At 45.4% G+C, this 23,780-nt stretch overlaps 1 protein-coding gene across 1 annotated transcript in view; it reads right to left on the bottom strand.

Annotated features, from left to right (window-relative positions):
* The window catches only part of LOC141108403 (histo-blood group ABO system transferase-like), a 270,783-nt gene extending 247,728 nt beyond the window's left edge, over positions 1 to 23,055 (bottom strand). Inside the window, exon 1 of the mRNA XM_073599990.1 lies at positions 22,992 to 23,055. Within this exon, the coding sequence (XP_073456091.1) occupies positions 22,992 to 23,007 (16 nt within the window). The 5' untranslated portion in view covers positions 23,008 to 23,055. The remainder of the gene's footprint in view (positions 1 to 22,991) is intronic.
* Between the last annotated feature and the right edge of the window lie 725 nt (positions 23,056 to 23,780).

Here is a 23,780-nt window from a genome sequence, read left to right as displayed (position 1 = left end):
GTGACAGGTCTTTTGTAACTGAGGGCGAGGTCACTCGGTTACGTCACCGGGTGGCCTTGCCCCCCTCTGTTGTTACAGGGAAGCTCCAGAAGAAGCCACATTTGTGTTGAACCACGTAGAGGCAATCGCACTTTTGTACCTTGACCATTGGGTCGATATGGCCTAAATTTCATAAATTGTTTTATAATATCTATGTAATAAAATGTTCTTGTAAATTTTGCTTTTGATTGTTTTTTCTGTTTTTTCTGTTTTCCAATTTTGTGCTCTTTGGGTATACATTGTTTTGTCATATTTAAAGGAGGTGGTGCATTTATTAGAGTCTCCCAGCTCTAATACCAGTTTGATACATTTCTACCTCTGTGAAGATCCTCACACATTTACTTCCTTCAATTTTGTGGCATGTATTTGCTGTTGATAGGCACTGCTGTGTCACACATTTCACACAGCCTGCCTTCTAAACTACAGAGATGCTGAGAGGAGGAGTTTCAGGAGGTGGAGTCAGTACAGGAAGCACTGCGTGCAGACAGTAAGGTACCATGGGACATGTAGTCCTTAGAAATGGAAAGTAAACAGTAGAGGAGAAGCTGCAAAGCATGCAGGTAATCCAAGAAGTTGTGATAAGAGATGAACAGTAAATAGGAAAAGCTCACAGCATGGCAGGAGATTTTTCATGCAAGCCTATTTTGGATTGTCAATTATTGTTTGTATTGTTATATAAAGGCTGATGTTTTAAAATGAATGTGTATGCTGTGACCATAGTTTTTAAATGAAAAAAAAAAATTAGATTAACATATTACAGATTTTAATCACTTTAAAGACAATGATCTAAATAACCAGACAAGACTTATAAGCTAGAATAAATAATAATCAAATCAGAATAATGAAGGTTAGGGAGTGTACACATGTTAATATTCATTTTGGAAGCTTAGAATGGGTGTGTGTGTGTGTGTGTGTAATGCCTCAGCAAAGCTACATTTTTAATTAAAGAGCCAAAGCTTATTCATACTGAATTTTTGGGGGTGGTAAATAATAATTAAAAGTGATATTACTCCTTTCGCTGCCAGGCCCTGTGCTCCATTTCGTACACTCAGGTGGCCAGATCATTTTTGCAATGTTTTTACTTTGCTTTTTTATTTTTCACTTATAGCTTTCAGAATTTGCGAAAGACCCCCCAAAGTATATATTTTCTGAAAGCATATGACCTCTACAATAAAAAGAAGGTGCTACTGATTTTTTTAGACCCCCGCGGTATTTGTGCAAATGTTTATCATACCAATATATTCGCACAAAATACACTAAAACCATTATTAGCAGGTTAAAAAACACAGCTACTAATACAAAATCCCTGATAATCCCTGCTAAATATAAAAGCTTAACCTGTATGGAGGTAATAAATAACAAATATTTGTAAATTTTAAATTGCGCCTTTTTGCAAAATGGTGAAAATCGAACGTACCCAAAAACGTCTCTAAAAATCTGGAGGTTTTCATTTTTCAATTACAGCTTTTAGAAAAGACCCCTCAAACTAGACATTTTTACTAAAAGCACATGACCCGTAGAATAAAAAAAATGTACTACAAATTATTTGGGCCCCGCAATAATTGCCAAAATGTTCATCATATCACTATTTTCACTAAAATACACTAAAATCATTAATATTGCACATAAACACAACGTAACTTACAAAATTCCTGCTAAATTAGTACTAAAGCATCATTCACATGTGGCATACTAAAGTGTACGCCCATGGAGGGCCATGTTTACCCGCACAGGGATGCACAGATGTTCCGTTCATTCCCGTACAGGCAGTCCCATTTATGTCAATTGGGATGCAACGGCTGCACAGGCAAAGCTGCTGTTCACAATCTGACATCCGTATGGGTACATGACCCCAAACGCAGGCAGTGTGAGCTCATGGACATGCATGCGGACCTACCTGATGTAAAATTGGGAGCAACGGCTCTGTTCGTGCAGGTGCTACATCCCAAATGAAATCAATAGGACTGCCTGCACAGAGATGCATGGAACACCTGTGCATCCCTGTAAAGGTACGCTGTGTATGCCCTGTGTGAATAAGGCCTTAGGCCCCTTTCACACAAGCACACCGATCGGGTCTGCCTGTCCGTTTTTCAGGCGGGCCCAATCAGACCACCCATTGTTCTCTATGGAGAGGCTGATGTAAACAGACATGTGTCCGTTTACACCCGCCTGCATCCGATACAATCCGCTAAAAACAGACGGATGGGGATTCCATTCCTCATCCATCTAGCAGATCGGATCGGATGGTATCCGATGGAACTGGGCAGGCGGTCCGTTTCCATCCGACCGTCCCATAGAGAATAGCAAGCTGTGTCCGTGTTCGCTCTGCATCAGCGGAGCGGACATGGACCTGTCAACTGCCTGCTCAGCGGGGATCAGCAGGCAGATCCCCTGCTGAGCAGGCGGATCTGCTTGATAGAGTCTGCTCCATGTGAAAGGGGTCTTACCAGGAGCGCCATACTCATACGTTTGTAAGTTTTTTTTTCCAAGCCACATGATTAGAGCCTGAGGCTCTAATTGGCTTGAAAAAGGTTGGGCTCGGGGCGCAGAGCATTGCACTTCTTACTATGTATGTGGAATTTTTTTTTGCTTTTAAATTTTTTTTTACAGTCATTTTTTTTTTGAGGGGGGGGGGGGATCTTTGGTGACATATCAGAGGTCTAAACAGACCTCCATATCTCTTTTTTTGAGACAGAGAAAGGGACTGAAGATAGTCCCTTTTCTCTGTATAACTTTACTTGAATGAATCTGTATAGAGATTTCATTCATTCAGAAAATGACAGTCTGATACATTGTAACACTCGCGGTTACAATATATGAGCTGTCAGTGTCAGTGGGCACATAGCAGTGATCGCTGCATGCGCCCTCTCTTCTGCAGGGGGGGGTTTAGTAAACACATGTTTACTAAGCCCCCCTGTGACAGACCTAGCCGGGACAGAGGCTTTTGGAGGGGACTGAATGCCAGCCTCTTGTCGACCGATTATGGGCCCTGGCATTTGGGGGAACGGTGCTCGTTGTGAGCTGTATGCCTGGGGACCCTGGAAGTAATGTTACTTTGGATTCAAGTCCATGTCCCCCCCCCAAAACACAAAACTCTGGGAACCCTGTATGTGCCATATTATAGATAGTGACTGATTCACAATGTTGTGTGTATATATTGTGTGTTGTCTCATGCTATTGTGTACTATTTGCTGTGCTAGTTTGGGGTGGGGCTGCATTTCAATGTTCTATTGTGTCTGTCTGCCTGGGATATCACAGGATGTGTATCCCTATAGAGCAGGGATATGCAATTAGCGGACCTCCAGCTGTTGCAGAACTACCATTCCCACGAGGCATAACAAGACTCAGGGCCACAAGCATGACACTCAGAGGCAGAGGCATGATGAGACTTGTAGTTTAGCAACAGCTGGAGGTCCGCTAATTGCATATCCCTGCTATAGAGGGAGGGGGGATTCCTCCAACAGCTCTCCCTGCAAAGACTGTGTACTGATAAGACATTAAACACACCTGACCTGTGCGTCCATTGTAATTGGACAGTTTAACCCACCCTCTTTTCCAAGGGTGGGGGGAAAGAGTCTCTGAGTTATTTTATCTGTCGTGTCCATGTGTGATAATAAATGAGTTGATTCCTTCTTGACCCTCAAGACAGAGCATCTTGTCTCGTATTTGGGGGGAGAATTCGTATGGATTTCTTGTTCGGCTGATGGAAGTGTTCGGTAGCTGCCTTTGTGTTTGGGTATGGAATGTCCTAAATGACTTTAACCCCTTTCATACTTGTGGTGTCGTTACACCCCCCCAAGCTCCAACTTCAGAAGGAGAGATGGCCATGGATCGGGGGTGCGGGGGCATTTGCAGGGCCAGATTAACATAAGATTAACATTTACCAAAAATAAAAAAAACAAACAAACAAAACAATCAAGTTTTAAGGGTCGTAGAGACCTACCCCACCACTGGTCACAATTTGGGACTCCTAGGACCTATGGTTCCGGAGATATGGGGCTCCTTGTGCAGCCTGTCAAAAGCTACTTACAGCTAGTTTAAATACAGGCAGACTGTTTGCAGCTGACTGAGAGGATGAGCTCATAGTGCCTCTCCTCACTTCTTGTCAGGGGCACTGAGCTCAATGGACAGCTTGGAGCCTTGGACCAATGGTAAAGCACCATTAGAACAAGCGGTCTAATAAAAATGTGTCATAGAAGGGAGCATGTGTCTAAAAGACACATGCTCCCTTCCAGCCCAGCCCTCTTAATTAGAAGGAAAAAACATGGGTTTATGGGTATAAGATACCCATAATCCCATGTTTTTCTCACACAGTTAAGAGGGAGAATGAGAATCTGCTGCTGTTGCAAAGGTACTGTTTTAATCAAGCTAAATCATATATTATTATTCTATATGTTATAACTAGGGATAGGCTTTATGTTCGTGTCGAACATGAGTTTGACTCGAACATTGGCTGTTCGCCTGTTTGCCGAATACCGAACAATTTGGGGTGTTCGCGGCAAATTCAAAAGCCGTGAAACACCCTTTAAAAGTCTATGGGAGAAATCAAAAGCGCTAATTTTAAAGGTTAATATGCAAGTTATTGTCATAAAAAGTGTTTGGGGACCTGGGCCCCAGGGGACCATGGCCCCGCCCCCCTCTGACGCTACAGGGGAAGCCATAGGGATGTCCCCGTGCGTCAGAGGGGGGCCGAGTCACCCGGTGACGACACCGCGTGGCCCTGCCCACAGTTTTAAAAGAGCTGTCACCTGCGAGGATGCGTCATATTGTGTGTGCCTCCCATGGAGGCAGATCTTCTTTATTTTATTTTTCGGTCCGTCGGTGGAGGTGAATAGACTACGTGGGACAGTTTTATTTCTTTATTTTTTAATAAAGAACTTCTCCCACGGTGTGTGTTTTTTTTTTTACCATTTTCACACTTTTTTGTGAAGTGGTATGGGTACAATGTACCGTTACCATTTCAAACGGGGGGGCATGGAGGCAGATCGGTAGCGGCGTGCAGCTTTTATTTTTATTTTTCGGTCCGTTGGAGCGAGAGAAGAAGATGTATGGACTTCGTGGGACACTTTTAATTTTTTAATAATGGACTTGTCCCAAGGCGTGTATTGTCGTTTTTACCACTTTCACACTTTTTTTGTGAAATGGTAGGGGTACATTTGTACCCCGTTACCATTTCACACAGGGGGGGAGGCTGGGATCTAGGGGTCCCCTTGTTAAAGGGGGTTTCCAGATTCCGATAAGCCCCCCGCCCGCAGACCCCCACAACCACCAGGCAAGGGTTGTGGGAATGAGACCCTTCTCCCCATCAACATGGAGAGGGTGCTTTGGGGGGGCTACCCCAAAGCACCCTCCCCATGTTGAGGGCATGTGGCCTGGTACGGTTCAGGAGGGGGGTGCTCTCTCATCCCCCCTCTATTCCTGTGGCCTGCCAGGTTGCGTGCTTGGATAAGGGTCTGGTATGGATTTTTGGGAGGGACCCCAGGCCATTTTTTAAAAAATTTTGGCGCGGGGTTCCACTTAATACCCATACCAGACCTAAAGGACCTGGTATGGAATTTGGGGGGACCCCCAAGCATTTTTTTTTAAATTTTGGTTCGAGGTTCCCCTGTGGGGGAATCCCATGCCATTTTTATCAATGAACTTTTATGTGTATTGCCGGACCGACAATTCATTATAGCTGCGAGTAGTTTTAAATGACTTTTTTTCCCTTTAGAAGAAATGTCATTTTGCTGTCAGACTGTTCTAAACACAGGAAACATGCACCACTTTACAGGCATACTATAGATACCCACCAGGTACGAAATTTAAAGGAATATTACACTTTTATTGTTTCACTTTAAGCATTATTAAAATCACTGCTCCCGAAAAACGTCAGTTTTTAAAACTTTTTTTGCATTGATACATGTCCCCTGGGGCAGGACCCAGGCCCCCAAACACTTTTTAAGACAACACTATGCATATAACCCTTTAAAATCAGCACTTTTGAATTTTCACGTTCATGTCCCATAGACTTTAATGGTGTTCGAACAAATTTTTTGCCTGTTCGCATGACCAAACGAGGTGGGGGGGGGGCATTTGGCCCATCCCTAGTTTTAACACAATAATTTATTGGAAGTTATAACTTCAAACTTCAGTAATTTGTTCATTAAGCCACCTGATTGAGTACAGGCATGCCCCACTTTTAAGTACACAATGGGACCAGAGTATGTATGTAAAACGAAAATGTACTTAAAGTGAAGCAATACCTTTTGTCACTTCTAGGCTGTAGTGTGGGCGAGTCAGGGGCTGTAGTGTGGGAGAGTCAGGGACTGTAGTGTGGGAGAGTCAGGGACTGTAGTGTGGGAGAGTCAGGGACTGTAGTGTGGGAGAGTCAGGGACTGTAGTGTGGGAGAGTCAGGGATTGTAGTGTGGGAGAGTCAGGGGCTATAGTGTGGGAGAGTCAGGGGCCGTAGTGGGAGCATTTGTGGCTGTAGTGTGGGCGTCAGGGGCTGTAATGTGGGCATCAGGGGCTGTAGTGGGGGTGTCAGGGGAACACTCACATGTAAATAGACTCATCTGATGTAAGGGGGCGCGCCAATCCATCCCCCGGACATCGCGCTGTGGACAGAGGACATTGGTGCTGTGGAAAGGCTGGATGGCATTCTGTGGCTGACAAGGAAGCCAGGAGAACCACTGAGCGGATGTGATGTCACCGGAGGTGGGGAGGCAACCAGGATACAGGAAAAGCACACTGGAACAAGGCAGGCTACGTGTTCCAAGCTTCAGTTCCTTCTACTACAGCTGCATGGCACGGGAATGTTTGTACTTGTGAGGCACTTTACATACACACACGGGTATGTTCGTACTCGCGAGTGTACGTAAAGTGAGTGTCTGTAAAGCAGGCCAATTCTGACACTTCTCTCCTACATGTAAAAATCATCATGATTTTGCTAGAAAATTACTCAGAACCCTCACACATTATATATATTGTTTTATCAGACACCCTAGGGAATAAAATGGCAGTCGTTACAACTTTTTATGTTACACGGTATTTGCCCAGCAATTTTTCAGACATGTTTTTTTTTGGAAAGAAACTGTTTCATCAATAAAAAAAAAAAAAAAAAACACCCACTAAAGTACTAAAGTTAGCCCTTTTTTGTATACTATGAAAGATGTTAGGCCAAGTAAATAGATACCTAACATGTCACGCTTTACAATTGCGCACACTTGTGAAGTGGCGCCAAACTTCAGTACTTAAAAGTCTCCATAGGCGACACTTTAAATTGTAAAATTTAAAATGTTTACAGGTTACATGTTTAGCGTTACAGGAGGAGGTCTAGTGCTAGAATTATTGCTCTCGCTCTAATGTTTGTGGCGTATGTGTATCTGGCTCTAATACTAGCCAGTGCCTCACCAGCCACTAACCTCACCACACGTCCCTGACCCAAATCTTAAAAAAAACATATGGACAGGGCTGTACAAATGGTGTAGCTGTGATGCTTTACTTCACAGCTGTGACTTTTTTTTTGTAATTTCTTTAGCTGCAGCATCTTTGCCTGCAGAGTTTGATAGGCAGCACCGCCTGTCAAACTCGCCTATTGATTTCAATGGGGCCACTCTGCTACTGCAAGCCAAACTCCAAAAAAACACAAGGAGGCGGCAGTAGCACCTCATGAGAGCCATCAGTCAGCTGCTGTTATACCACTCGTTGAAAATCAATCCACCACAGATCACTTTTTAGAGGGCAGTAAGCAGAATCACAAATGTGAAAGAAACGTGAAACACATCATCCATTTCACACTCACCACCAACCAGGTCACTCCCCAGCCACTTCCCATGTTAGCCACCTCCCTTCAACTTATATCACAAGTGACCATTTCCCAACCTGCAGATGACAGACCCTACTCCAAAAGATATTACTCCCAGTTACTCCCCCCACCCGCTGATTAATATTCCTCCATGACCACTTCACACCCCTCCCTGCTGACAGACCTCTCTCCCCATTATGTCCCCACACACCCTCTCACCTGCTGACCTGTGGATGGGGGAATGACTCCCACAGTGTTATTGTGGTCTGCCAGTGGGGAGCCTTCCCTACCCACAGAATACAATGATCAGTGTTGCTAAAAATAGCTGGTAGCACTGATTGTTTTGAGAAAAACCTGACAGGCTGGTTGCACTCAAGTCAATTAACTGGAGTACAACCAGCTAGCCCATACATAGATTGGTCTAATTTCAATCCATGTATGGCCCACTTAACCACTACGCAATCCCTAAACATCCTTCCACAAACCTTTACATTTTTCCTTCCCAGAATCTGTCATCCTCCTCATCTGTACATAGTGCCCGCTGTCATACCCTCCACATTCTCTCCTATACATAGTGCCCACTGTCATACACTTCTCTCCTGTACATAGTGCCCGCTGTCATACCCCCCAAAATCCTCTCCTGTACATACTGCCCACCGTCACATACTTCTCTCCTGTACATAGTGCCTACTGTCATACCCTTCACAGTCCTCTCCTGTACATACTGCTCACTGTCATACCCTCCACACTCTTCTCCTGTACATACTGCTCACTGTCATACATTTCTCTCCTGTACATACTGCCCGCTGTCATACCCTCCACACTCCTCTCCTGTACATACTTCTCACTTTCAAACACTTCTCTCCTGCACATAGTGCCCGCTGTCATACCCCGCCCCCATCCTCTCCTGTACATATTGCCTGCTGTCATACCATCCACACTCCTTTGCACTCTCTATACTGCTCAGTATCATACCCTCCACACTGCTCTGCTGTACATACTGCCCACTTTAATAAACTCCTCTACTGTACATAGTGCCGGCTGCCATACCCTCCACACTCCTCTCCTGTGCACACTACCCACTCTCATACCATCCACACTCCTTTGCTGTACATACTGCCCACTGTCATACCTTCCAATGCTCTCCTGTACATACTGCCCCCATCATACCCTCCACACTCCCCTCCTGTACATATTGCCAACTGTCTTTCTCTCCACACTCCTCTCCTGTACATACTGCCCCCATAATACCTTCCACACTCCTCTCCTGTACATACTGCCTCCATCATACCCTCCACATGCCTCTCCTGTATTTACTGTCCCCATCATACCCTCCACACTTCTCTCCTTTACATACTGCCCACTGTCATCCCCTCTATACTCCTCTCCTGTACATACTGCCCATTGTCATCTCCTCTACACTCCTCTCTTGTACATACTGCCCATTGGCATACCCTCCACACTCCTCCTGAACATAGTGCCCACTGTCAACCTTCCACACTCCTCTCCTGTGCATACTGACCACTGTCTTACCCAGCACTATCATCTCCTGTACATAGTGCCCACTGCCATACCCTCCACATTCCTCTCCCTCACTTGCACATACTTCCCACTTTTATTCCAGTCATACTCCTCCCCTATGCCTCTTACCCACAAAAACAGTTCTTTAAAATTATACTGAATATCCTCAATGTTACCAGCTCTAAAATGGACACACTTTTGTTAGTTTAACTAAAGGAAATTGTCTCAGTCCTCATTTGTTCTCCCCATTATTAGTACTCATTTAATTTTGTGATTACTACTGTGATGTATAGAGGAACATAGGGGATGTCAGCTACTCTAAATATACCATTGGTAAAAAAAGTGTCCCTGAAAATATTTTTGAAATGTTGGCAACTATGCACTTGAGCACTGCCCAAGGGCCACCAGGTCAGTAGAGGGCCCCATGAGAGGCTCCAGGGATCCTGTGATATTAAAGCGGTAGTAAATTTTGCTAACATTACTACTTTTTGGAGGCTCTGAGATAAGTTATGCCATAATGTACTAGTATGCACAGCATATTGGCACATTAGGGTACACTTATCTGTCAGACTGATAACCCTCCAGCGCTGCGATTAATCCAGCGGGTCCCGGGCGCTTCCATCTTCACCCGGTCTTTCTTCTGGGTTCTGTGCGTTTGATCACTTGCCTTGGCAAGGCTGCATTGCTATCACTCCCACACCTTTCTCTCTCTCTCTCTCTCATTTAATTTGTTATAACAAAGAATTGTTTACATTTTTATTTATTTATTAAATTATAAAAAGCCCCACCAAAATCCTCAGCACCGGGCCCATGATGTTCTTAATCTAGCCCTTCCTTTCTCTAAGCTTTCATCAATGTAATGACGGAGGGTTTCCAGTCCAAGTTCAGAAAGGGGCAGAAAGAGGGTAAATATGGCCAAAAGGTATTGCAGCCCCAGGCAGCAACTCAATGGGACAATCATAGGCCCGATGAGGAGGAAGGGTATCCACATTCTTTTTATTGAAGACGTCAAGATATTCGTGGTTGGCTGGTGTAACGACACCCCGAGTATGAAAGGGGTTAAAGTCGTTTAGGACATTTCATACCCAAACACAAAGGCAGCTACCGAACACTCCAATCAGCCGAACAAGGAACCCATACAAATAATCCACCCCAAAAACAAGACATGGCTCTGTCTTCAGGTTTTCAGCAGGAATCAACTCATCTATTATAACACATGGAAACAACAGATAAAATAACTCAGAGACTCTTTCCCCCCCACCCTTGGAAAAGAGGGTGGGTTAAACTGTCCAATGACAATGGACACACAGGTCAGGTGTGTTTAACGTCTCATCAGTACACAGTGTTAGCAGGGAGAGCTGTTGGAAGAATCCCCCCTCCCTCCAATGCAATACACATCCTGTGATCAAAGACAGACAGACACAAACCCTCCAATGCAATACACATCCTGTGATCCAAGGCAGACAAACATAATAGAACATTGGTTTGCAGGAGGCTGGCATTCAGTCCCCTCCAAAAGCCTCTTTTCCAGCTAGGTCTGTCACAGCTGGATAGTCAGGAAAGGGGTAGTAGTGTGTAATTCCTGTGGAACACAATGTACCTGGCAGTGTGGAGAAGGGAAGAGGACCTACCCCATAAGCCAATGATGCTGGAGTTATGTGCCCTCAGCCAGGGCACCCAGAATGATGGGGAACATAGGCGATGTGATTACATCTAGGCAGTGGAGGCTGGGGAAGTTTTAAGATGGGGGACCAGACCCCGCCCTTCCTTTTGGACCCCTCCCACTTCTCACAAGCCACACTCCTTATAGAAATCACCCACTCCATCTCCAGTAGTACATCATATACCAGGCTGTACATTATACACCGGGCTCTGTACATCATATACCATGCTCTACATTATACACAGGGCTCTGTACATCATATACCAGGCTCTACATTATACACAGAGCTTTGCACATTATATACCAGGCTGTACATTATACACTGGGCCCTGCATATCATATACCAGGCTCTACATTATACACCAGGTTCTGTACATCATATACCAGGCTGTACATTATACACCGGGCTCTGTACATCATATACCAGGCTGTACATTATACACCGGGCTCTGTACATCATATACCAGGTTGTACATTATACACCGGGCTCTGTACATCATATACCAAGCTGTACATTATACAAAGGGCTCTGCAATCATATACCAGGCTCTGAGAAAGCCTAAAAAAATAAAACAAATACAATCATCACATTTAGGGAATGGAATAATGCAATATCTTACATGTTTGCCTTTGGGTTCAATATCACTTGAATCCATTACTCAGAGCAGATCTACACAAGGTATTATCACTTAAAGTGCATGTTCACAAATAACAAACCTATGGTGTTCTGATCTCTGTGGAATTACAAGTCTCAGGATGTCCTGTCCATGCCTATGACAATGGTTCCTCAGTCCCTCAGCAGAACGAACAGCTCAGATATGTGCATATAATATATTGTGAGGGGGTTAGCTCGGCAGCAGGTGTGTGTGACCCCCTGGATGGGTTCACTACACAAAATCAGGCACAGCAGACAGCTTTATAGGTGAAACAAAAACAAAGGTGCGGTTTATTTATGCTATTTGCAGTGAAAAATATAACAGCAAAACAAAAAGAAACGTGAAAAGAAATCCTGGTCAGTTTGACCTCTTACTACACACGTAGATTCCCTATCTAACAACTGGGTGCAGCCTTGTGCTGCCCCAGTCCCTATCTCTCGGACAGGACAGGACAGGACAGGACAGGACAGGACAGGACAGGACAGGACAGGACAGGACAGGACAGGACAGGACAGGACAGGACAGGACAGGACCCAGTCTAAACACACAGAACTGGTTCCAGCATGGAGCATCTCCCTAAGCATGCTGGGGTGTTTTCTATAGGTCTTAATGAGCCCACTTACTTCAGCTGGGCTCATTAACTCTTCCCCTGCAGGACTCCCAGCACTCCCCCCTAGTGGTATAAATCAGCATAAAGCCTGAATCTAGGGCATACATATTTTCCATCCTGGATACAACCAGGTGATTTTACCTGCCTGCTGTCACAATATATACACACTGTATATCTATCTATCTATATTGCATATATTATAATTTTAATAATAAAAAGATTATTTTACTGAAAAAACTGCCATTTTCCTTTGTCCCCAACTGGGATAAGACAAAGCTTAAAAAAAAAACAAAAAAAACCCCATGGGTTTAACTATATATGATCTGAACTGCACAGTAATAAATCTGGCATATAACTGCAGCTTAAACTCTGTCCTTATGACTAATAGTTGTGCAAGAAGTCGAGCAGTGGAAGAGTTAATAAGTCAGCCAAGAGTAATAAGAGAATCTGCAATTTAATATAAAACAGAACAGCAGAACCAAAGCATTAAACTTATAATTCAAATCCTCATTATTAAACTCAAAAGAAATTGTATAGCGGTATAAGAATTTAAGGCATAATTAGCAGGGTCAGACGAGAATGCAAAAGCATACTTGCCAACTGTCCCGAATTTCTCGGGACATTCCCGAGATTTAGACCCTTTTCCCGATCTAATCGTTTTCCGGAGATGTCCCGAGAAATTTGTTTTTTCACGATTTTCGCCGCTGGCTGCTAGAGGCCGCCGGCCACCATTTTTAAGGAGACCGTAGGCTGGCTACTGATGGCTACAATAGAGATTGAGCTGCGGCGTCGCCCATCCCCCGGCCCGCTCCGCCCCGCTGCCAGTCTCTGTGACCTGTTATGGAAAGGGGCGGGGGATGGGCGGGGGAGGACTGATGGGGACACAGCTGTAAAGAGGACTCTGCTGATGGGGACTCAGATGTGAGGAAGGCTCTGCTGGGGACTCCTGATGTGAGGGGGGCTCCACTGGGGACTCCTGATATGAGGGGGGGCTCCGCTGGGGACTCCTGATGTGAGGGGGGGCTCCGCTGGGGACTCCTGATGTGAGGGGGGGCTCCGCTGGGGACTCCTGATGTGAGGGGGGGCTCCGCTGGGGACTCCTGATGTGAGAGGGGGCTCCGCTGGGGACTCCTGATGTGAGGGGGGCTCCGCTGGGGACTCCTGATGTGAGGGGGGGCTCCGCTGGGGACTCCTGATGTGAGGGGGGCTCTGCTGGGGACTCCAGATGTGAGGGGGGCTCCGTTGGGGACTCCTGATGTGAGGGGGGGCTCCGCTGGGGACTCCTGGTGTGAGGGGGGCTCCGCTGGGGACTCCTGATGTGAGGGGGGCTCCACTGGGGACTTCTGGTGTGAGGGGGGCTCTGCTGGGGACTCCTGATGTGAGGGGGCTCCGCTGGGGACTCCTGATGTGAGGGGAGGCTCCGCTGGGGACATCTGATGTAAGGAGGGGCTATGCTGGGGACTCCTGATGTGAGGGGGGCTCCACTGGGGACATCTGATGTAAGGGGGGGCTCCGCTGGGGACATCTGATGTAAGGGGGGCTCTGCAGGGGACATCTGATGTAAGGGGACTCTGCTGGGGGCACCTAATGCAAGGGCGGCCTCTGCTGGGACACCTGATGTAAGGACGGACTCTGCTGGGACACCTGATGTAAGGACGGACTCTGCTGGCACACCTGATGCAAGGACGGACGGCTGGTGGCAGGCGACGTGGCAGGTGACACGCTCAGGGATCCCACTAATTCAGCATTATGGTGAGTTGAATTATTTCATTTTATATTACAATGTAATAATAGAAATAATGCACTTCAATCATCCATAACAACCATGGTGCCGGGGTGCTTGAAGTGCTAACACCAGGTGTTTGGAGTATCTTTATCTGCTGATTGTTAAACTTTCTAGAATACACATATTTCCATTGTTGTGTAGGATCTGGGGCTGCTGTCCCTCCATCCCTCTCCCCCCCTTTCCCTCTTCATCCCTCATTCATCTCAGACTCTAACCACACCCCCATTTGAGCCACGCCCATTTAAGACACGCCCACTATTTCACATAAACCACACCCTTTTTCCGCTAAGCGCGCCACATTTTTACTTTCCCCTATGCCACGCCCACAAATGCATGCCCCACCCCCTGATTATAACAAGACTCCACCTACAGCCAAAAAAGTGTCCCTAAAATTTTTTTTACAATGTTGGCAACTATACAAAAGCAATAAATGAAAGCAGTAACTCAGACAAAAAGAAACAAAAGGAAGATATTATCTGTTGGAGGGATCAGGAATGACTGGAAGACATGTCCAGAAAACTGCACAGAGAGAAGACAGTCTGGAAAGTAATTGAGGGATGTATAGCAAGGACACAGCATTGTCACGGCTTTATGAAGCAGGTTGGGGAGGTTAGGAATTGTGAATGCTGACATGCTTATGTGCAAAAGCAGGACTGCTCTAAGACACAACTACAATTACAGATTCTCTCAACATATCAGCTAGGCAGCTGGCAGATGTTCTTCATTTCTGAAAAAAACCTTCAGGGCTGCATGGCTCACTCTCTCTTACCTTGCTTTTAGCTCTGCTTGGGCGATGCAAAGAACGGAGCTGCCGATGTCACTTCTGGTTTTCGTCTATTCCACGAAACCCGGAAGTAACCTCTAAATTTAAACAACAATGCTCCCGCCCGTAGTGATTCTACAGGCGGAACCGAATTGGCGCTTTAGATTGCGCCGCAAGGCGGAATAACGGCCTACAAATGAAGCGCCACATCTGCAATCTCGTGATTGCATTGACGTGGCGCTTCCAGTAGTGCACTGTGTCTGGTGCCTGAATACAGTGCACTTAGTTAAAGGACATTTTTTTGGAATTTTCTTTTTCTTAAAGGGGCCGTTTTCAATTTTTTTTTTTTTTTTTTTGTGACTACAGGAGGGGGGGGGGGGCGGCGCCCGGGCGCCCCCCATGGGCGGGTCGCCACTGCATCTAGGTGTAGAAATTCTCACTGGCTGGAGGAAGAAAGGCAAAGGATTGGAGCCCTCTCTTGTGTTACTGGGCCAGACTTAATACCGGAACCATCAGCAAGATGAACCACAAAACCTTGTTTCTTGGTACAGAGGGGAAGATTGTGCTGGGCTGCGAAGTTAGAGCCCACAAAGCAGCTACAGGCACCAGAGTCTATAATTGCAGGAACAGAGATAGTCCTTTCAGCAAGTTTCAGGTGACAGAGGAGAGTGAAGTGTACTCGATCAGTCCCAGGTGGATGCATCATGTGGATCCAGTTAGTAGGAAACTTGTATGGTATTACTGGACAGGTTTGTAGATAGTGACTGGCATTGCCACAGTAGAAGCAGAGGTTAGAACGATGACATCTGAGATGTTCAGCTGCAGACAGAGAGGCTCGCTAGAAACTTCTCTGTGAAGGGCCTCAAGGTGCCTTTGTTGTGTCACCAGTGATGCAGGAAATGGTATTCTTGGGTCTGGGGTGGACCAAAGAACCTCTGCTGGTTTTCTCAGACTGTCACTCCCGTAGCTGTCGGCAGGGCTTTTTTTCAGTGGGAACGCGGGGGAACGCAGTTCCAGCACCTCTTGGACTGACTGTATGTATCGGCAAGGGGTGCTGGGGTGTGCTGCAGGGTATTGATGCTCACTGCTGGGATCTATTTTTGCAAGGGGGTCTATTGTTGCTGGGGAGGTCTATTGTTGCTGGTGGGGGACCTATTGTTGCTGGGGGGGTCTTATGTTGCTGGGGGTCAGCTGTTGCTGAAAGAGATCTACTGTTGGGGGAGGGGTCTATTGTTTATGGCAGACAGACAGACTATTAATGCTGGCTGTGCGGAGATCTGTTGATGCTGCTGGGAGTCTATTGTTGCTGGCAGGGAAATTTTGTTGTGGTTGGTCCATTGTTGTTAGAGGGATCTATTGTTGCTGACTGCAGGAGATCTATTTTACTGCTTTTCTTGATATCATTACCAAATTCCATACAAATTACTTAGCACCTCAAAATGATACTTGGATCTATATTGTCTAAAAGGGACGGTACTGGGAGGTGGGTAGGGGCGGAGAAAAGGAGTGACTTGGAAATGGGGAGTTCCTGCACATATTGTCTGAGAAAAAAAGCCCTGGCTGTCGGTCAATCTGAATGACTAGATTAACCAGGTCCTCCAAAGCTATATGTACCCCCACTCTGGCAAGTTCATCTTTTAGAGCGTCAGATAACCCCAGGCAAAACTAGTAATGGAGAGCTGATTCATTCCACTCGGTATTTCTACTCCAGAGACGGAAGTTGGTCACGTAATTCTCCACGGGCTTTTGGCCCTGCTGCAATTTGCTGAGCACCAGTTCTGCAGTCTGACAACAGAAGGAATCAGCGTATAGCTGAGACATGGCAGAGAAGAACGAGTCCATAAATGCCAGGGCTGGGCCATGTTGCTCACGAAGGTGATAAGCCCAGGATTGGGGCTCATCCAGAAGAAGAGAGATAATGAATCCCACTTTAACATCTTGTGTAGAGAAGGTTCATGGCAGGAGGGAGAAGTATAGTTCACAAGAGTTGCAGAAAGTCCAAAATTTCCTCCGATCTCCAGAGAAGCGTTCAGGGATAGGCACTCGGGGTTCAGGAGGAAGGAAAGTCCCGCTGGATGTGCTGGTCTCCGTCTGAGTAGCTTCATCTGTGGTAGCAGGAGGACCCGAAGATGGAAAAATCTGTGCCAGCTGACAATCGATCTTCCATGTGATTAAGTTTTCCTTGCAGACTTTGCACGATGTAAGATAGTGTGGAGATCGATCGACAAATATCCTCCAGTGGAGAGGCCCCCCTTTCAGACTCCATCATTAGCTGACTGATATGGATGATTCCGGGCCGGCAGCTTGTCAGGGTTCTGGAGACTGGAGTATGCAGCGATGTGCTGAGCTGGAGCAGGAGACAGCCAGGCAGGCATCCGAGGGTTAACAGATGAATTAAAGTGTAGAGAGCGCTCTAAACAATAAATGGTACCTGAGCAAAAGTGAATTAACTCAAACAACTAACATTAAATATGCTAATAAAGTGCAATGTGCCTATAAACAAATATACAAAGGTGATACCACAAGTGATACTGGCAATAAATATACCAGAATGACGTAAAAAGGGTATAATAAAGTCCCAAAAACAATGTATAAATCCAGAGACACTTCTGTGTTCAAGATTTTCCAGAGAGATAGTGAATATTCCTTCACCGGCTGTTCAAAATACACCCAACGTGCTCTTATATATAATCTGCTTACCAGAGAAAATTGACTCCTTCAATTAAAAAGTGAGTCAGATAAGGCCCCTTTCACACGGACGGATAGAATTGTGCTTTTAGCTGTGGATTTTCTAATTTTCTACCGCAGCTAAAAGCACACAATGCTTTCCTATGGCCCCATTCACACACTGCGTTTATCTGCGATTTAGATACACGCGGTTCTGTGCGGATAGAAAAGATAGAATTGACTGCGTCCAGGAGCGATTTAGCGCAGCTATCTGCACATAACCGCAGGTAATCGCAGTGCACTGTATCAGCTGCGGATAACAGCGTCGAGCTGCTCATCGGGAAAGGAAAAATGATTTTTTCTTTCCCAATGAGCGACAAGCACGGGGATCCGCCTCAGATCCCCGCCAATGCCCGGCACTGTTTAGTATGAATCTTGAGGTGGAACTCCACGCCAAATTTTAAATAAAAAACCGGCGTGGGTTCCCCCTTCAAGAGCATACCAGGCCGTTCGGTCTGGTATGGATGTTAAGGGGAACTCCCTACGCCGAAAAAACGGCGTGGGGTTCCCCCCCAAAATCCATACCAGACCCTTATCCGAGCACGCAGCCCGGTCGGTCAAGAAGAGGGTGGGGAAGGGCGAGCGCCCCCCCTCCTGAACCGTACCAGGCTGCATGCCCTCAACATGGGGGGGTGGGTGCTTTGGGAGAGGGGGAGCCCTGCGGGCCCCCCTCCCCCAAAGCACCTTGTCCCCATGTTGATGAGGACAAGGGCCTCTTCCCGATAACCCTGGCCGTTGGTTGTCGGGGACTGCGGGCGGGAGTGCTTATCGGAATCCGGGAGCCCCCTTTAATAAGGGGGCCCCAGATCCAGGTCCCCACCCCCTTTCCTGACCGACCAGGCTGCGTGCTCGGATAAGGGTCTGGTATGGATTTTAAAATTTGGCGTGCGTGGCGTTCCACCTCAAGATTCATACCAAACAGTGCGAGTCGGTACCCTGTCGGGTTGCCATGGAAATGGCAAACCGCAGCTCAACGCAACCGCAGCTAATCGCACTGTGCAAATGCAGCTGATCGCAGTGCCTGGAGTCTTGAATTGCACAGGAAAAAAAACATACTTTTACTGCGGCAGAATAGCCGTCCGTGTGAAAGGTGCCTAAAGCTTTAGCAAGATAATGCTTGCTGCAATGATGGCTGTGGATATAGGAAAACTCTCCTCCACAGGGATCATAGATGGGTTATGTGAAAAGATAATAAGAAACCAATAGTGTAATCCTGTTTATTAAAAAAATTTAAATACAAATGCCGAATGGCTGCTTTCATTGAGATGTGCCTTAGCCCGGCACTGGGGCTGCGAATGTGACCGTTTATTGGGGGATGCCTCGCGGCTAGCCTCCATGGCTGGTGTGCATTCCACCATCCTACCCGGAACAACCAAAGGGACCGGAAGTGTGTGAGGTAACATGACCAAGTACCACCTCGATGTACGTTTCGTTATTACGTCTTCAGGAAGCGTGAGGGTTAACAGAAGCCAGGATCATAGACAGAAGCAGAGTCTCAGGAATAGCCAGGGTCGTCATAGACAGAGCCAGAGTCAGGAACGGAGCCGGGTCAGAGGTGAGCAGCAGAACAGGAACAGGATACACAGCCAAGGTCAAAGAACAAGCCATGTCAGCAACTAGAAGAGCACACAGGATCAGATCAGGATACAGGACACAGCTGAAGATGAGTCAGCAAAGAATAGGAGGCTGGACTTCCTTTAAATAGGCCGTCTGGTGCAAAGAGGGATTATGCCCTCGTGCGTGTGGGTCGCGGGCTCTCACGTGCATGCGCATGCCTGTTCGCCGTTCTTTGGGAAACTCTATGCGCTTGTGCACATCTATGTGCTAGACGTCTCACAGGGATACCCTGACAGATAGATTTATGGCATCTTTATTATATGAAAAGATTTGGAAGATTACTGCACTAAACCTATCACGTGAAAAGCTGCTGACATTAAAACAAACAAAATTCAAAAAGAAACGTGAAAACACAGTGTAGCGCTAGAAAACATCAAACAAACAGCATACTGTAATGTTTAGAAAGCAAAGAAAATATACTCAAAATAATAATGGTATATACAGTAAAGAGTGACGGAAAATACAGTCTAGTGATTAAAAACTAATATGAACATGAATGCACTAAGGTGAAACAATTGAAACAAATGTCCGTAGATATAAAGAACTCCAGATCCACTCTTGTAATAAAACTGGGAAGACTGGAAACAGATGACTGGTCGTGGGAACGCCAAGTAGCTGCGACCTTCGCTGAAAAAGACCGGTGATAGTCGTAGAACGTAGAGCCACCGTACTTGTGAGCCAGGTCCACCACCTTGTGTAGATAAAGGTCCAACTCCTCCCTCCTGCCAGGACTGACAGCACAAATGACGTTTCTGTAAATACCAAATTGAGCCTCGGGTCTCTAGTTTTGAGAACCACAGAGACTTCCCCGCAAGCATAAGACTTGTTTTCGACCACGTCTTGTGACGCTATGAGCAGGAATGCCAGATTTATATCCTATCACTCTAAGATATCTTTTTTGAGGTTAGCAGGGATGAAGTGCACAGGGGACACGGGTGGCAGCACTGCTAGTGGTGAAGCAATAGCTACAGGTAATGACACGTAGGTATTACCTGCAGAGGTGCCAGCTAGCACAGGGGCTGTGGGAGCTGCAGCAACTTACACCCTGGCTGGGCAGGCCACCATCGTATCCATCCTATCTTGCAGCAGTTGAACAGAAGTGAAGAGTGTGTTTAGGACTGTGAGAGAAGCCCACTCCGGGCTTCTCTCATTCTATGCACTAGTGGATGGCTGTGGCTGGGACGGGCTAGAAAATAAAAGCCTGAACAACTCCGCTTTCCTGGCCGTAGCCGAGAACGGAATGCCCCTGCATTAGAGCTCTGCAATGAGCTTCAGTATAGTCCAGTTTCTCAGAGATGGGGCACTGCCATGTTCTGAACCCCTAACAGGAGTAGGAGGGATGAAGGCAAATTCATCGCTCTCCGAAACATGCGACATGTCCGAATCTGTGGAAAAACCCAACTTTAGACCACCAGACCCCAGAAAAATTAAATCCTGAAAAAACAAAGACACCCTACCGTGCCTAACACAGAATAAAATGTAGGTGTGGTGAAACAAAGTAAACAAACAGGAATGGCGGTGAGCTGCGATTTTTAGCGGGACTGCGACATTGCAGCAGACAGATCGGACACTTTTGACACTTTTTTGGGAACAGTGACATTTAGACAGTGATCAGTGCTATAAAAATGCACTGATTACTGTATAAATGACACTGGCAGGGAACGGGTTAACACCAAGGGTGATCAAAGGGTTAAATGTTCCCTAGGGAGGTTTTTTCTAACTGTGGGGGGGGGGGGGGTGGACTGACAGGGAATCACTAGGAACAGACAATCTCACTCTTCTCCCCTGACAGAATGGGATCTGTTTGTTTACACTGGCAGATCCTCGTTCTGCCTCTCTGTGGAGCGATCGCGGGTGGCCTCGATGTCCGCCAGACCCGCTGATTGGCTCCCCCCACTAGTAAATGGGCACGCACCTCAGGCAGCACACGCTCACAGATCGGCGTGTATGTGCCCAACGTACAATGACGGCGATTCGCGCAGGAGAGCCAACCTGCCTCAGTACAACTGCGGCGGCTGGTTGTTAAGTAGTTAATGCACAGTATGACCATTTACTTACATGTATATCATGATTTGTAATTTTATCCACTTTCTAATGAGTTATTACAAAATAAAAATACCACACTGTTTATTTAGGATATATATTTACCAAATCTCAGGGACTAGGCGTACGGTGCAATATCTCAATAACACAACATGAATAGCCAAAACAGAAGACGGAGATATACCTATAAATATGAGGGGGCGTTTGAGGCACCGTACTAACAACACAAAGATGTAGGTGCCTCAAAAAGCCCCTCATATTTGAAGGTATATCTGCTCTGTTTTTGGCCACACTGGCAATTCTCCCAGTAAAACTGCATGTGCATTTGTTCTTTGTGAATGCGGCAAAAAAAAAACCCCAAAAAACGTTATCAGGCTATTTCCCTTTTTTTTTTTTTTTTTTAGCCAGTTGGCTGTTTAAAAAAAAAAAGATCCATTTATGGACAGCTTAACATGGAATGGTATCTTGTAGTGATCAATTACACATGATTGGAGCTTTGGAAAAACAGTATCGGACCGGTAACTGATCAGCCCTGGTAGCCAATGGCTGCGAGCACTGACCAGTGTGTTCTGGCAGGGGGGTAGACCCCCTGTCAGAACACAATACCACAGTGGAGGAGAATGCTGCACCAACATCAATTGTGTTAGTACAGTGATTTGTAAGGTTTTTTTTGTATTCAGTCCGCTGGGTTGAACAAAATAAAACTATAGTGGTGTATACTGGGCTTTAACCTTTCCACATGTGTACTTTACTTCATAAGAACACATTTATTCCATCAGTTTAGCAGTCAGTAGCTGCTCTAGAGATTTTAGTAGCATAACAAGGCTACTAAAAATCTTCCATGTGGCCCTAGCCTGTGAAGGAGGGATTTAAGAAAAATGAGGGTAGGGGGTACATAGGAAGGAGTGTCGTTCAATTTTCTAATGGTTAGAGATGTCAAATCAATGTTCGTTTTCAACCTTAGTGACGACAAAAATTTGACAGGCCAGGATAGAAAATGTTTCTTGAATGAAACAAATTCTAACTGTGAATGTTTTTTATTCAGAAAAAAATGTACATATTGTAAAGAAACCTAGTTAAAACATCTGGGATTCCATTCAATTAGCAGGTCTGGACAACATTGTAAAGGCTTTTGAACAAAATTGATTTATCTTAGTAATGGCAAGAAAGAATGTTCTGAGAAATGAGTTTTCTACAGACATTTGAACGAAAATCGAATCGTATATAACCAGCTTTGGAAACTTGGGGGTTTATTTACTAAAGGCAAATCCACTTTGTACTACAAGTGTACTTGGAAATGCAGTCACTGTAGATCTGAGGGAGACATGCAAGGAAAATAAAAAACAGCATTTTTGCTTGCACATGATTGGATGATAAAATCAGCAGAGCTTCCCCTCATTTCAGATCTTCCCCTCAGATCTACAGCGACTGCACTTCTCAGTGCACTTGTAGTGCAAAGTGGATTTGCCTTTAGTAAATCAACCCTATAGTCTCTATTGTTTGCCTCAGTCCTAACAGTTTACCAGTGCCAGCCTAGAAACCCTGTGTTTTTGTTCAGGTGTTAACATTTCATATTAAAAATATATCCAATAATAAACACAAAAGATATTAATAAATGATCATGATTGGACTAGCAGTAATCACATTATTCCATATCTGCTAATGACATCTGGTAGAACAGTCTACTATACCAAGTATACTATACACCCTTAGTATGAGAAGTACTATACACCCTTATTATGAGAGGTACTATACACTCTTACTATGAGAAGTACTTACATTTGTCCAGAGGCATGATAACGCAAGGATAGAGAAGCTGCTGCTCTACCTGTCTGCAGATGACTGGTATGGCACAGGTGTGACAGTGCCAGTGTATCTCACACAGAGAGGGTATACACCCATGCATTAGATGCTAACTTGCCTAGTTCCGTTCATATAATTTATTAAAGCTAGGAGCTGTGGAAGGTCTCAATTTACCTGCTAACAATGCTAAACGATGTCTTGTTCTATGAATGCATCCACATTGACAGTAAAGGTGTGATCTTGTTGGGGTTGATTTACTAAAGGCAAATAAACACTTTGCAAAGTGAAGTTGCTCCAGAGCTTAATAAATGAGGCAAATCTTCACTTTGTAAAGAATACCCAATCACATGCAAGCAAAAAGTAAAAAAAAAACAAAAAAAAAAACAGAATTTTTGCTTGCACATGATTGGACGATTGAAGTCAGCAGAGCTTCTACTCATTTACTAAGCTCTGGAGCAACTGCACTTTGCAAAGCGCACAGTCTATTTGCCTTTAGTAAATCAACCCCAATATTTCCTTTATGATTTGTGTGCTTTATACCTAATGACTAGATAATAGGGATTTCTTATGGCTGGGAGGGGAGTATTAGTTACTATTGTGTATTCCCTTGAAAATCACTTATTTATTTACATGTATGAGGCTGGCTTAAAGTAAATCTGTTTCCATTTTAAAAAATCAAATTGAAGGGATCCTTGCAAAGAAAGAAGTCACTAGTCACCCATATCCTGTTGCAAGTGCCATAGATTGTTGCTGTCCTAAAAGCTA

This window comes from Aquarana catesbeiana, linkage group LG09, assembly GCF_042186555.1.
Source record: "Aquarana catesbeiana isolate 2022-GZ linkage group LG09, ASM4218655v1, whole genome shotgun sequence".
In the NCBI taxonomy this organism is placed as follows: domain Eukaryota; kingdom Metazoa; phylum Chordata; class Amphibia; order Anura; family Ranidae; genus Aquarana; species Aquarana catesbeiana.
Note: the sequence above shows the minus strand (reverse complement) of the source record. Positions and strands in the feature narration are given on the sequence as shown.